Genomic DNA, 14,871 nt, shown 5'->3' on the forward strand with positions numbered 1-14,871 from the left:
GTTCAAAGCCGCCTCTTGAAGTCTAAATAAGCTGGTTTCCACCGCCGAACATTTGACTAATGCTCAGGTCAGACACAGTGAGGGAAAGATTTGCTCCCTCTACCTAAACCAACACAGCTTCTTTTATCGTTTAAATAGGAAAGCCATGTGTCATTACTGACCTGCTGCATGCATAAGCAAATTTTCAGTAACCAACAACATGGTGCATGCAAACACATTCTGTGATTACCTGTGTAACCTGATTTCTCTGAGTAACCTCATTACTTAGGTGCGTGTAAAGACACTGAATGTATCCACTTTGGTTAATCACCAAATACACTCCGAACTAATGACATTCCCATCAGCCTTAGCTGTACTTTGTGTTAATGGTAGTTAGGTAGTTAGGTTTACAAAGGTAAGATGGTTTTGTTAGCATTGTTAGCATCATCAGAGAGCTGCTAGCATGGCTGTAGCCTTTTAATCTAGTTACTTACATGTTGGTCCACTTGCTCATAAAGAAATTCCTTCTTGTTCCTGTCATGATCTTGACCTGTCTACAGGTACAAGCAGTTTGGAGGTGAAAGAGAACCAGGATGATAAAATCCAGGTGGACTGCGACCTTCTACGAAAGTATCATCCATCAGCTTTTTGCCCAACTTTCCCCAGACATGGACCAAGAGCCTTGAAGAGGAAGCAGCCGTTGGTGGATGGTAAAGACCGGCTGCTCTACCAAAGCCATTTGACTTGTAAAAGGGCGGCGTGGGCTGTAAGTCAGAAGAACGCCCTGGTGCAGCTGAACGAGTTACGACCAGGGCTGAGGTACGAGATCATGTCAAAGACCGGCCCCCTGCACGCCCCGGTGTTTTCCGTTGGTGTGGAGGTAAATGGTCTTCACTTTGAGGGTCGAGGGCCAACGAAGAAGCAGGCTAAGATGCGGGCTGCAGAGCTGGCTCTCCGGTCGTTCATCCAGTTTCCAAATGCCTCCCAGGCTCACGCCGTTCTGGGGAATTTCACCAGCACACCTGTGGATTTTACAGCAGATAAACTGGACCTCCCTGATGTATTCCTCAAAGAGTTTGAACCATCGCTGCGTGAAAACTGTGACCTCCTGCACTGCAACACAGCGAAAAAAGAGCTTTTCTCCAGCATTTACAACCACAAACGACTTGTTCAACTCACACTGGACTTAGTCTCCTCAACAAATCCAAAAAGACGAGCCCTCAGCACCTCGCTTTTAGAGCACCTCAGCCCGGTGGTGCTGCTCAACGAGCTGCGACCAGGACTCAGGTACATGTGCCTGGCAGAGAGAGTCCATGGCAGGCCGATGAGGAATTTTGTTATGGTGGTTAGGGTGGAGGGCCGGGTGTTTGAAGGGTGTGGTCATAGTAAGAGACTGGCGAAGGCACAGGCGGCAGCAGCTGCTCTACAGTCGCTTTACAGTATAAGTCTGGGACCAGAGAGGAAGGTCATGGGTCTCCACGGCAGCAGAGCCAAAAATCAGCTACCTCAGGTGAGTTGGACCGCCTTCTGTTATCACCATGCAGCATCTAAATTTGAAGGAAAAAAACAAAAAAAGCACACTGCATTTGACAGGAACAGATAATTAGGGTATAGTGGCCCAGTGGTTGGCTTGATCTACATCCACACTAATGTGTTTTCATTTTAAAACAGCGTTTTAAAACAAAAACAGTCTCCGTCCAGACATTTTAGCTCCATATCAGAAATAATCTCTGTCCTAAGACATATCTCATGACCACACATCTACCCTGGACATGTACGCTTCTGGACACGGGAGTTGTAGCAGATTGCTCGAATCCTTTGCTCCTGCACATGAAGGCAGTTGTATAGCAAGGAGACATAGTGACTATTAGGACCCAATCAGGAAGTGAACGTGGGCATCTGCACCATAGTTTGTTTCTACCCGTCCAGACTCAAACGCAACTCTGGTGTTTTCAAACTAAAATAGGACCAAGTCTGATAACAGGTCTTGGGGAGTACAACTACATCTGTTAAGGAAGCTGTGTGAAGCCTTTTGTGTCTCCAGACAAAGCTGGTAAATATCCTCAAGAGATGAAATGAGAATGAAAAAAATCTGGTGAGGTGGAGTTGGAAAGAACTGAGCTTACCAGACCTTTGCAGCCTGTAGCTCTGTCTCTCCAGCTTTAATCTGAGCACAGACTGATCGATTATAAAGATTATAAAAACGTTTTAAATTTCACATCAGGTGAAAAATCTCCAGATTTCATCTGCCCAGTGGTGTTTAACTGTGTGGATCCAAGTTCATTTTGTTGTGCATTGAATTTGGATATTTCTTAGCTCGTCTGTTGTGTTATAAATAAACAGTGTACGTAAAGAGGAACAGAATAATTTTGTCTAATTCCCCTGATACTGCTTGTGACACCTATATAATGACCTACATTTGAGCCCAGTGGAGAAACCAAACATTTTTTTCTTTTGAGTCCATGAGAGTTAAAATAATCAAGAAAAAGCAAAATACACACATTAAGACCTGGAAAATAAACATCAAAATAAAACTGCACTGACATAATCAGTCAGTGTCCTTCACATGTCTCCCTTCACTTTGAGTCACAATGTCAGCTTCAAACAGTGACACTGAACCCTTATCTCTTTAGCTTTCACCAGTCTTCTAAATGATCTGGATAAATGGGTCTGAGGTGTGCCGTATGCTACCAAATGGAGTGTGCCGCACGCCAGCGTGACCATCATGTCCTGAGGCCTGAGAGCTGGATGGTGTCCTGTATGCTCGTCTGTAGCATCTAAACAACTTCATTATGTCTCAGAGCCTCTGAGAATTGTCCTCGACGTCTTTTTGCTGCCGTGCTTTATGAATACAAGGAGATTTGTCTCCTGAGATCGGCTGAGGGGGGTGACTAAACATGGCTAATGCAGAGCTTCACCGTCATTCAAATGTGCAAGAGGAATATTAGAAAGATAGACATGTAGATACTTTATTAAACCCTGAGGGTGATTTGATGAGAGAGTCCACAGACAAGAGGATGCAACAGCGATACTTTGGATGAGAAAAAGGATTCTGATGCTCTGGATTTGAACAAAAAGGTGATTTTACACGGCTGCAGGCTGATACACCGAAACTTAATAAGCGAACAATTTGCAGAAGCTTTCCTCCTCCTCTTTGTCTAGATTTTTTGCAGGACTCACACACACACACACACACACACACACACACACACACCCCTCCTTCAATATGAACTGTCTGTCAGGCGGCGTGACGCATTAATGAACATTATTACACCACATTAGGGATGAAGGAGGAGCGGCAGCAGACCAAGGAGATTGAGGTGGAGCGGGAAGGCGGTGTGAAGAGCATAATAATCTGACAGATAATTGTTTAACACACTCATTACACACGACCTTGTGCCACTGTCATCCAGGAAACGTTGAGAAGAGAGTTTAGAAAATAAAATAAAAAATCTACTGCATGCTCTGACAAAATGAGTACTGCAAAACATGGGTAATATTATTGTAAGTTTGAGGTGTTTATGACACTTTCAATCCAACTTTGGGTCCTTCATTCACGAGAAACACGTCAAAGAGCCAGAGGTGTTGACCTGGCCTCCAAACTTCTGATCCAGCATCTGTGGGATGCACTAAAAAAAGCCAGATCCATGGAGGCCCACAGGACCCAAAGGATCCACTGCCAGTGTACCAGTGCCAGAAACCACAGGACATCCTTGAATCTTGAAAGTTTGGGACAAACAATCATTTGCCAAGAGTGAGAAGACTGATACCACTGTTAGTGAGGAGCTGGTTTGATTAGCTTAACAAATGAACTATTTACTTATATTTGATTCGTTAAAAACTTAAGTTTCCAGCAATTTTAGAAAATACTTGAGAACCATGTTCTTAAGTACTAAAGCTGAAGGCAACTGGACTTCTTTTAGGTTTCTATTAGAACTGAAGCCTTTGGGATGAGAGGTGAAACGTCCTCAGGAAACCTAAAAGAAGTGCAGTTGCCTTCAACTTCAACTACCATGACCTGGATGACTGAGAATCTACACAGACATCTTGAAAACTGCGTATTTATAACCGGTTAAAGGAACCGATGAGCTCAAAGCCACAAATATAGGGGAAGTTAAAGGTATTCTGAGATGGACTAACGTAGTTTGATTTGGATTTTGTGAAGAATAGTTCAGGTGGCACACACTGGATTTGGAATACCAGCAGGATGCGAACTGTACTCTAGCTTTATTTTACAAATTCAAACAAAAGAAGGCCTGTATTAAAAAAATATACAAGTCAGGTGTTACAAATGGTTCCAGTAGAAATAATCCCATTGCCCTGGTGGAGTCAGGGTCATAACCATCTCCTCATTAACCCAAATCTTCCTTTTTCCTCAAGTCATTAAAACAGCATTACACATGGCATCCAAATAATGATCACGAGGCTGAAGTTTGGTCAATCAGTGGAAGTCTACCCACTGATCTCATATAAAAACATGAATTATTTGTAGGCTCAATTCAGACTGTCAAATATTTTCATCTGCTTCCTCCTTAGGCTGATGGGCTGAGCAGTCAAATACTCAGCAGTCTAGTTTACGACGAGAACATTTAGTACAACTGATATTTTTCACCTCCTATTAAAACTCCACACAGCTGTGTTGTTGTGATGCTCCCAGTGACATTTCCTTGAACCCTGCAACACATGGAAACTGACTGTAACTTCCCAGTGTCTGCCAAAAGAATGACAGTCCTCTAAAAAATATAATTAGGCATATTTTGACATGTAGGAGTGCAACACCTCTTCCTCTGCCGACTGGAGGAGAGTTTAGAGATAGAAAACTCTCGGCCATCACTGACAAGACTGTCAGAGATTTTTGGCGTAGTCCGTACTCGTGGTCCAGGCGAGTGTCACAGCTGTTACCTGCAGACTGAAAGTTTTCAGTGTGTTCTCGGTGGCTGTTGTCTGAGGAAAATAAGACACAGTGTCCTCAGGTTTAAATATACTTTTAACAGAATAGAGCCAGTAGTTTCTCCAGTTAACTTGTTATGCAAAGTGTCGGAATAATAATAATTACCCTTCACAATATTATTGCGATAATCATGAAAATATGCTTTCAACTCTTAAAATGGCTCAAACATGCACTGAAATCACTCTACATTACATTTTGGTGGAGCTATTTGCTGTTTAGCTGCATAGCTAATGTTGCTGGCTAACACTGGTGACTAAAACGGTACATAACACACAACAGCATCATAATGTAACAAACATTTAGATAAACTTCAACATTATTAGAAGTAAACCAACACTTGCTACGTTAAGTAACCGACAGTAATGTTAGTTAATTTTACCTAGAGTTCTGGATGGTTGTCACGGAGATGACGGGCCATTTTGGAATAACTGAAAAGATGCAAGCGCCCCCTTGTGGCAATTCAAAATAAATCAATACAGGACTGAATGTTGGCTTTTTTAAAAAGTCACTCATGAGGATATTAATAATTATCTTCATTCAAGATTATCCCGATGATGGAAATTCACTATGATCAACTTGAGAGTGGTTTTGTATCATGATGGACAATAAAATCGTATATTGTGCCATTTCTATTTCACAGTATACCTGAGTTTTAAATGTGGTGAGACCTGATTGAAACTGACATTCTTTTGTGTAATTACTTTCATTGCCAGAAGGGGGAGACAATAGTCAATTAATGAGTATTTTGTAAATAGTGAAGAAGTAGTAGTTTTAAAATAAATGTTTTAACATGTTAATTATCTTGCTTGTATTCTATGATTCGTTTTCTTTCTGTTATCTTTTCCATGAAAAACACTTTGTCAAGAAAGGTTGTATCATGATATTTTATCATTTAAAATGGTCGATGTGAGCACTGGAGGATTTTCTTTGTGCGATTTCCTGCAGCTAAACTTGATGTTACACAAGATGAGGAAAGCAGAGCCCAGAACATCTGAGACAAAGGAGATTGCAGATATTAATTAAGTAAAAGAAAAATGCAGTAAGAAAATTTATGAGAGCTTACTCTACTCTGCCGATAGCACCCTCAAGGACATTAAAAAACATTTGTTATAATGACAGGAATGACAGGGACCAGAATCCTCTATGATGAAAACAAGCAGGTATTTTTTCTTGGAGCCATAACTGAGTCAAATCTGATGACAGATTCTCTGAAAATGTCATTGTTCCAGATGTTCATAATGAATCCACAGACTGGCTTACAAGTGATGGAAAAAAGACGATTGTTATAACTTAACATTCTTGGGTTTTCTTCAGTATTAAAATAATACAGTGAGAGTTGTCTGTACATCCATGGGTTCACAGCAACAGAGACTACTACTAGATGCTTCAGTTTACTTTGGTCATCTTGCCAAAATGTGAAAAAATACAGGCTAAAAACGGGGCTGAATTCCGACACTGTCAGCCTTTGTAAATAATCCCAACTCTAGTCAGAATAATAAGAAATATATCTAATAAAAAGGAATAATAATAAGAAGGGGACACCATAACCACTGTCTCTACCATTTCTTCTTCTGCAGTTTTTTGCAGAGTCGATCTTCCACTTGGTGAGAGAGAAATACACAGAGCTGACAGACAGTTGTTTCTCTACCTCGCACGCCCGTCACAAGGTCCTGGCAGGGATCATAATGACCAGAGGTGAGTGGTGGAGACTCTGACAGGTCTGATAATAAAGGAGAAGGTCGGACACTCAAGGGAAGCACTGTATGACGCTGCCACCATGCTTCATTGTAGGGATGGTATGAGCTCAGTGATGAGCAGTGCCCGGTGTTCGCCAGATATAATGTTTAGAGTTCCTTTCAAAGGGTTCGGTTTTGTCTCATCAGACTGGAATATGTTTTTCCTCTTGGTCCTGGTTCTTGGTCACATCCCAGAATAAGGCCCTTCTTGCCCGGTTACTCAGTTTGGCCGGATCTTTGGACGAGTCTGGTGGTTCTTCCATTTCACACTTGTTAGGGCCAATGTGCTCCTGGGAACACTCAAAGCTTTAGAGACGATTTTATACCCTTTGCCCTCATCTATGCCTCACCACAGTTTCATCACAGAGATCCACAGAGAGTTCACTGGACTTGATGGCTTAAACTTTGTCCAATCAATTTGGTTTGCCACAGTTGGACTCCAATCAAGTTCCAGACACATCCCAAGGATAATTAAAGCAAACAGGATACACCTGACCACAATGAAGGGTCTGAATACTTTTGTAAATGAGAGATTTAAGTTTTTGATTTTTAATAAATTTAAAAAATTCTCTAAAAACATCTTTTTACTTTGCCATTATTCAGAGTGGATTGAAGGGCAAAAATGTCAGTTTGATCGAATTTAAATTAAATACAACACAATAAAGCTTTTGAAAATTAAAGGGGTCTGAAAGCTCTCTGAGGCCTCACGATGAGCATTTATTTTTCCATGATGTCTGCAAGGTAAAGAAACTAAGCAGCAGCGATCCTCTGGATTATTGCTTGAAGAACGTGGATGAAAATGTTTTGCTACTCGTCTGAGCTCATCATTTAAATGAGCCGGAGGAGACATATCTGAGTCCCTCTTACATGAAAATGTGTCACCGCAATTCAGACGAACCTCAGATTACCCTGCAGATCCTGAGGGAGGCAGTCATCTTTACCGTCCTGTGAATCTTTGATGAGGCCAGATTGCAACACAACAGCCTGTTTTTTGAAGTGGTGCAGTGATTGTTCAGTCATACACTTTTCATTAGCCCTTCTCAGCCTGTTAATGTTCTGGTTGTGACGGGACGCCGAGGCGGAGGCGAGCAGAGAGGAAATGTCTTGTTTTCTTGTTCTGAGAGTCAAATGAGGCGTCTTGTTTGAACTGCATCGTGTCGAATGTCTTGTTCCATCAGACAGTTAATCATTTGCTGAACTGTAGTTCTCTCTTCTGTTTCTATGACTCTGAATATGCTTTTTCATTATCTTCCATTTCTTTCTGTTGATTTTCTACCTCCTCCTCTTCCTCCAGGATTTGACCTCAGATCAGCCCAGGTTGTGTCTCTGGCCACAGGGACAAAGTGTCTGGATTTGGACAACGTGAGCGACCGCGACTTGACGCTGAGCGATTGTCACGCTGAGGTCGTCTGCAGGAGGGCGCTGGTTCGATTCCTGTACGCTCAGCTGGAGCTGCTGCTCTGGTACAACAATAGTACTTAAGTTTTTCTTATTGTCTGGTCTTAGTGGGAAATTCTGGATGTTTTTACCGCCCTACCTACTTGTGGTATTTCTGGTGTCTTTCCTCTCTGAAGTAAGTCAGCAGACGGTGAGGAACAGTCGATCTTTGTACCAAATAAAGGAGGCTGCTGTGATGGCGGTGGTGACGGCTTACGGCTGCGGGACGGCGTCCTCTTCCACATGTACGTCAGCTCATCACCGTGTGGAGACGCTCGACTCAACTGCCCCTACGAGACCACAGCTGCATGTGAGACAAATTTAATCTCCAGGACAGGATTTCTGTTTTTATACTTCATCTAGATGCACATTTGCACCTTTGTATTTGTATCGACATGTACTGTCTTTAATAATCTCTTGTTCTGCAGCTGTTTATATCCTATTCTTGGTTGGTGCACAAATCCACTGACCCCTAAGGAGCTTCATTTATTTTTAAAAGAAAAATTCAATATAAAACACATGAATTAATGAATACCAGAACTTCTGGCTCCATTAAGCAGCTCAGTTGATGTTCATCTGTTCTTGTAGATGACATATTTTCAGCAGATAAACCGAAGCTCGAAGCTACAAAGGCTTAAAACATCGACTGTAAACATCAGATTTTAGTTTTGAGTTATAATGATCAAAATTAAAAGAGCGAGAACAACAACTCACACAAAATATACACAAGAATAACCAACTTTCAAAAGAATCCAAAACCTGTGAAAGGTAGTCTCCTCAACTGTTTGGCTGTTGCTTAACGAGCTAATTAAGCTGTACAGGGAGACTCCACTCTACCCTCAGTATTCAGAACATAACTCTTGATATGTTGATTAAAAATATGATTGTTTATATTAAGAACTGGTGTTTCTGTAAGTCAGTTTTCATCAGCCTGTATTGATGTGTGGATCTTATCCAGCTTTCTTTTCTGTTTCTGGCTTCATTCTTAATCCCGAAAAGAAAAAATCTGAAACATGTACGGTGATTCAAAGGCTACAAAAAGACCAGATGTTACTTGTTTGTTGCCTGATCCGATTCCTCCTCTGTCAGATCCCAGCAGGAGGTTTCGCTGTCACCTCAGGGTGAAGGTAAACGGAGGTGAGGGGACGCTGCCAGTCACCGGACGGAGAGCCAATCAGAAACAGGACGGTAAACCTCTGGTCACCATGTCCTGCACCGACAAAATGGCAAAGTGAGTCTAAGAATCCTGACCGAGTGATAATGCTGTACACATAAAGTTAGTCAGGCTTATATATTATGTTATAAACCTTTTACCTCTAAATGAAGTAGTTTACAAGCCAAACAACAATCTGGATAAACTTGTTTGTGTTTCTTACTTTTAAATGATCTCAGCAATCAACCGATATTATTTTAATCAATAGAAATCAAACAAACTGTAGTTATGTTGTAATTCATATTAATATTTCATCTCTGATTTTCACCTCACCTGTGATAAATATCTGCCTTTTTCTAATTTGAAACTTTGTGAAATCAACATTTTGGGAAACACCTCAAGTTTAACAGAGAGGCAGGTGTGTGCACATCCCATTGTATATTTAGGCGAGCGTGCAGGACGACAGATTTCCATAAAGTGAAAAATATTGTTTAAAATCTTGAATATAATCTGAACTCAAACAAACAAACCAGCCACAGCTGACATTCCTTCCATTTCCTCTTTAGGAAAGTATAAAGAAAAAACCTCTGGCCCAGTTGGTTTATTTCAGGGAGGCTGCAGCTGGTGTTCATCTGATGTTCACTCAGCTCAGGCAGCAGTAACAGCTTGCTGCGGTCAAACACCGGTCAAACCTTAATTGTCCCCGAGTGAAAATCTTTGCAGCTGAATTTCCGTCAAACCACCGTCACAACTCTGCTTAGTTTTAAGAAAAGAAACTGTTTGTCTCACCAGGTGGAGCGTGGTAGGACTCCAGGGGGCTCTCCTGTCCCACCTGGTGGAGCCAGTTTACCTGCACAGCCTGACGGTGGGGACGCTGAGCCACACAGGTCACCTGGGCAGAGCCTTAACGCGACGCCTCGCATCCGTCAAACACCTGCCCTTCCCTTACAGACGACGGCAGATGCTGCTCAGCTGTAGGTGGACAGAAGAAGATACTACATTCATGTGTTCCTTGATTGGATGAAATTTCCCCAGTTGGGGAAGTCGTTCTTCTGATTTTTGTGTGTTCATACAAATCGGAACGTCGAAACAGAATGGACTCTACAAAGAAGATGTGTAAAACAACACACTGATCGCTCAAACCACTGAAACATATCAGGGTTACTGCTAATAAATAACATATATAATTAATCTAGGTCACTCAACCTGGACAAGTTACAACCCTAATACCATGTTAAAAAATTAAATGTTAGCAAAAAAATTATGCGTTACACGTGAATTTGCACTGTACCAACGACTTAACATTTAATTTCATCTGCCATGTTTTCTCAGAGATGATAAACAACTCAACAAGTTTCGCACCAAAATTTTTGCAGATTTTCTGAGTTGAAGGGGCGTTCGTGTGAATTTTCCCAGTTAGTGGTTTTTGCCATTACTGTGACACAACACAGATGCACGGTCATACAATAAAAATCTTCCTCAGTGGTCCAGACTCACAGTTTGAATATGTGCTGTTTTGAACACTCAAGAGTCTGGTTGGTCCATCCTGTTGCATGAAAAATTATGAGTTTTCAGGTTCATTTGAGATAAACAAAAGAAGAACTGGGTGGTTTGTTTGAGCAGTGATGAGCAGGAAACTCAAACGATGACCCAAATTAACCAAAAAGAGAAATACCAAATTTAAACTGCGAATATGACAGATTATCACTTTAAGATTTGCGAGAACACTCCATATGAGACTGCCAGTCTGTCTGCCCTCAGGCCTTACCTGTGGTTTTCTCTTCGCAGGTCTGAGCAGCAGCGAGGTGCGGCCGGCGGGGAAGGCCCCGAACGTCAGCATGAACTGGAGCAGCGGCGACGGAGGCCTGGAGGAGATCAGCACCACCACAGGGAGGAGGAAGGACTCTGGGACGCCATCGCAGCTCTGCAGGAGCTCCCTGTTTGCCCGCTGGCAGCGACTGCAGCAGCAGGTGGGTCAGAGACGCTCAGGCCGAGGAAAACACTGAACCTAGAACAGCTTCGTGTCAGGAGACGCCTCAGGAGGCTCGGGCTGAGACAGGATGTGAGTTCCTCTGCTGTGGCATGAAAAATTCCTGAGGATGTTGTGACTTAAAGTGGCATTAAAATAAAACCAATCCAATAAAAGATGAACAGATAAGTTAAGATACCGGCTACGGTCTACCAACTAATTCATTAGGACATGGTTGCAATCCCTCTTTCTTAAAAAAACCACATTGTCTTCGAGCTCTGCCACGTTACAACCATGTTTTTAAAAAGCAAGGTTTAATTTCCACTGTGAAATTAAAATATGTATGCTGAGAGTGCTGTGCCGGGCCAAACCAGCCCTCGGTTTAAAATTTGATGTCGGCAGACAGAGTCAAAATTATTTACAGAAGCAACTGGAATCACTGTAAGAGACGCTGGTCTTAATTTCACATGGGAGAGAAGACACAAACCATTTTGAAAGAGAGTTGAACATGTTGAGCACAGGAGGAGACAAAGACTCAGTTACAGAGAAACGATGAGTTAGACATTGGTACAGGACTTTAGAGAAGCAGAGATTTGAAGAAGAGTTAAATGAAGTGAACATGGAAGAAAGACGACAAAGACAGAAATACAGGCAGAGAAAAAGCTCCTTACTGTCTTTGTTTTGGATTCACCACTCACTGATGTGTTTCTCAGACACTAGAGCTTTGTTAAGAAGGTAAAGCCTGAGTAGAGCTGAAGAGAGACGAAATAGGAATCATCCACCACAGCTGAATATGATTGGCCTGATTGGCTGAGCCAAATCAAACCAGCACGTTAAATCAAATGGCAGTGAGAGGGTGACTCGGGGTAATGAACCTAAAAAGAATCCCCTTGGATTTACAGCGCTTTATAGCGAGTTTCAGCGCAGAACCAAACCTTTGTGAAAAATAATAGTTTAATTTGAATTTCAACAGAAAAAGACTGGAGTTTTCTCATAAACCTTTCACAGCTTATAAGTTATATTTGATCACGACTGGTGGTGATACATGTCTTAAACTTTAAGATTTAAGGTGAACTCAGGGAAACTTTCCCTACTTCAGCGTATGAATGTCAAAACTCTGCACAGCGAAGCTCAAACATCCAAGTAACAATGAGAAAAACACATTTCTGAGTGGAGGCAGTTTGAGGGTTGATAGCTCTTTCTAACTGCTGACATCCTGACTTGGCAAACACAGGTGTGACCGATAACATTATCTAACGATTTAAGATGTCAGCTCCAGGTCTCTGCTGTTGAATGGCCTTCTGGGAAACTTGAATGGAGCAGAGTCATCGTTAATGTTATTAGTTCCACCTGGGCTTTACCTGCATTGACAAGTCAAAATGTCTGCTGTGAAAAACAGGCATTTTCATGGGACAGATGTCATTCTGGGGAGGCTGAACAGCAGAACAGATGACTGACAGGTTTTATTTTTAGCTGAGAACTCTACATGAGGTTCTCATTAGACTGTTGACTGTCTATATACCAACATTTCAAATAATAAGAAAAGGTGGATGTTATAATCCTTAATTTTCCACTAACCTGTGTATTTGGGTTCTAACGTTATGACTGAAAATCATGTTTCTGTCTTTCCCTCTCAGTTGCACGGACAGATATTGGGTGCAGAGGCCATAATGGGGACATACTGTGGTTCCAAAATGGCTGCCGGACGCTACCAGAGGGCGCTGCAGCAGTTTATTGGCGCTCTGCAGGTTGGAGGTCTGGGAACGTGGCTCAGAAAACCTCCACAGCTCGGCCACTTAAACGTCAGTGTGTGAAAAACTGTGTTAATGGTTGAATATGGAGCGTTAGAGTGAAGTTTGTGTATGTTTTTCTGTGAGAGTATGTGGATAAATAAATAAATAAGAAATGATTAAATATGTGAAAATGGCCTAATTAGAGAGACATGGGACAGATGAGTACACAATTGTTTAATATGCAAATGAGCACAAAGCGTACACAAAAGTAAATCAAATTTAGGAAGAGCTGGAGTAGACTTGTTTGTTTGTAATGTTAGCTTAAGTAGCCTAAAAGCTGCTAACGATCAGCTCTGGAAGCTAATGCTAGCTTTTACAACCAGCTTAAAACTTGACAACCACGTCGCTGTAATCACTTAGCTAGCTTCCTAGCTCACTGAAGTAACACTGAAGATATTTTCTTTAAGTTAATAAGCAATATAAAGTGTTTGAGTAACGTTTAACTTGAAACCTTGCAAAGAAACAACTGCACAGTTTAGAGCTGGATGCGTAAATGGCACTTAAGTCAAAATCCAAATTACTTCATCAGATATCAGGAATTTATAGCGCTATGATATCGCTAAACAACTACAACAAAATGGTGGCACAATGGCTGCAAACATTCAGATTAGCTCAAAATAATCAATGCAGCTAACTTTAGCCTACACTGTCTGGTTAGCTAAATAAAAGCTAAATAAGGCATAATGTCAAACAGTCTGGTGTGACTACAAGGCTAACTGTCGGGCTAACGATGCCTCAATGTCTTTTCTTTTTGATACGATGATATGAAGATATACTCCTAATTTGTTGTAACTAATATAAATGAAGGGTCTTGGGTTGTTTTTGTATTAAATACCCAAAGATAATTGCTGGACGTCCAATTTTATCTTGTGTTTATGTACTTGTGAAGACCCCTCACTGACATAAAGCCAAGTCCTTAACTCTTAAACCTAGTCTCAATTCTGTACTGGCCCTTTGTAGAAGTGAGGACAGGCCAGAATGTCCTTACAGCTTGTAATGGTCCTCTCAAACAGTACAGTGCACACACACACACACATTCAAAACAAGTTTTTGTTACATAGGAGGACACAACACTCTGGTGACTTATTCTAACCTTAACCCAAACCCCAACCCAGACTCTAAACCAAAAGCCAAGTCTTAATCCTAACACTGAATGGTTTACCTTGAGGGAGTCCCACAATGTGACTGTGTGAGCAGATTCATCGCCTCTATAATGGGATTAATATCAACATTCCTGATGACTGCAAAGTAAAATCTGTTTTATTTGTAACATCACTTCTTGGTTTCCCTCACGACTGAACCAAAAGTCACATTTTAATGTTACTTTAATGTTTTTTGTGTTTATTTTCTTTGAGAAAATCTATGTTCTGTCATTTCAGTAATGTATTTTAATGTAACTGTGTTGCTTACCTGTTCAGTTTTGTTAAATGTGTTAAGTTTTTCCACCCTGGTGCATCTCGAACAGTGTTGTACAGTCCTGGTGTTTACAGGGCTCATGAGGGTGAAGACACGCCGCCACCTAGAGGAAGATTGTGAGCATTACAAGATGTGGAGTCCAGATTTTACTGAAGAAAGAAACATGTTTGAAGTTTAGGTTTGTTGTCTGCCTTTCCTTTGTTTCTTTAAAGTATCAGTTTAATTACAAATATCCCAAAGGCTGTTATTTTAGAGACTGTGTTTAATTTCTGTAGCCTCTGTCTCTTGGTGTTTCATTTCTGTAAAAGTTTCCTGAGGTAAGAAATGCAGTGATGTATGTGAAAGCCACCGGTGTTGAATGACAAAGTTTTATTATTAGGGTATGCAGAATGTAAGTAGTTTATATTGGTCATGACTATTTTTATCACTGCAAATAA

At 41.4% G+C, this 14,871-nt stretch overlaps 1 protein-coding gene across 1 annotated transcript; it reads left to right on the forward strand.

Annotated features, from left to right (window-relative positions):
• The first annotated feature begins 365 nt into the window (after positions 1–365).
• Positions 366–13,155, forward strand: LOC108884782 (double-stranded RNA-specific editase B2). Its single transcript, XM_051069750.1, has 9 exons — positions 366–376; positions 466–1,489; positions 6,508–6,625; positions 7,961–8,129; positions 8,241–8,413; positions 9,193–9,334; positions 10,025–10,230; positions 11,045–11,226; positions 12,863–13,155. Exons 1-9 carry the CDS (start codon positions 366–368, stop codon positions 13,037–13,039), a joined length of 2,202 nt encoding a protein of 733 aa, XP_050925707.1. The 3' UTR covers positions 13,040–13,155.
• Positions 13,156–14,871: the final 1,716 nt, after the last annotated feature.

The sequence above is a fragment of the Lates calcarifer genome, linkage group LG4 (assembly GCF_001640805.2).
Source record: "Lates calcarifer isolate ASB-BC8 linkage group LG4, TLL_Latcal_v3, whole genome shotgun sequence".
Taxonomy (NCBI): Eukaryota; Metazoa; Chordata; class Actinopteri; family Centropomidae; genus Lates; species Lates calcarifer.

Coding starts and splice junctions, on each gene's coding strand:
- LOC108884782 (XM_051069750.1), top strand. Junction 10,231..11,044: donor ACGGCAGATGCTGCTCAGCT/GTAGGTGGACAG, acceptor TTCTCTTCGCAG/GTCTGAGCAGCAGCGAGGTG. Junction 11,227..12,862: donor GGCAGCGACTGCAGCAGCAG/GTGGGTCAGAGA, acceptor TTTCCCTCTCAG/TTGCACGGACAGATATTGGG.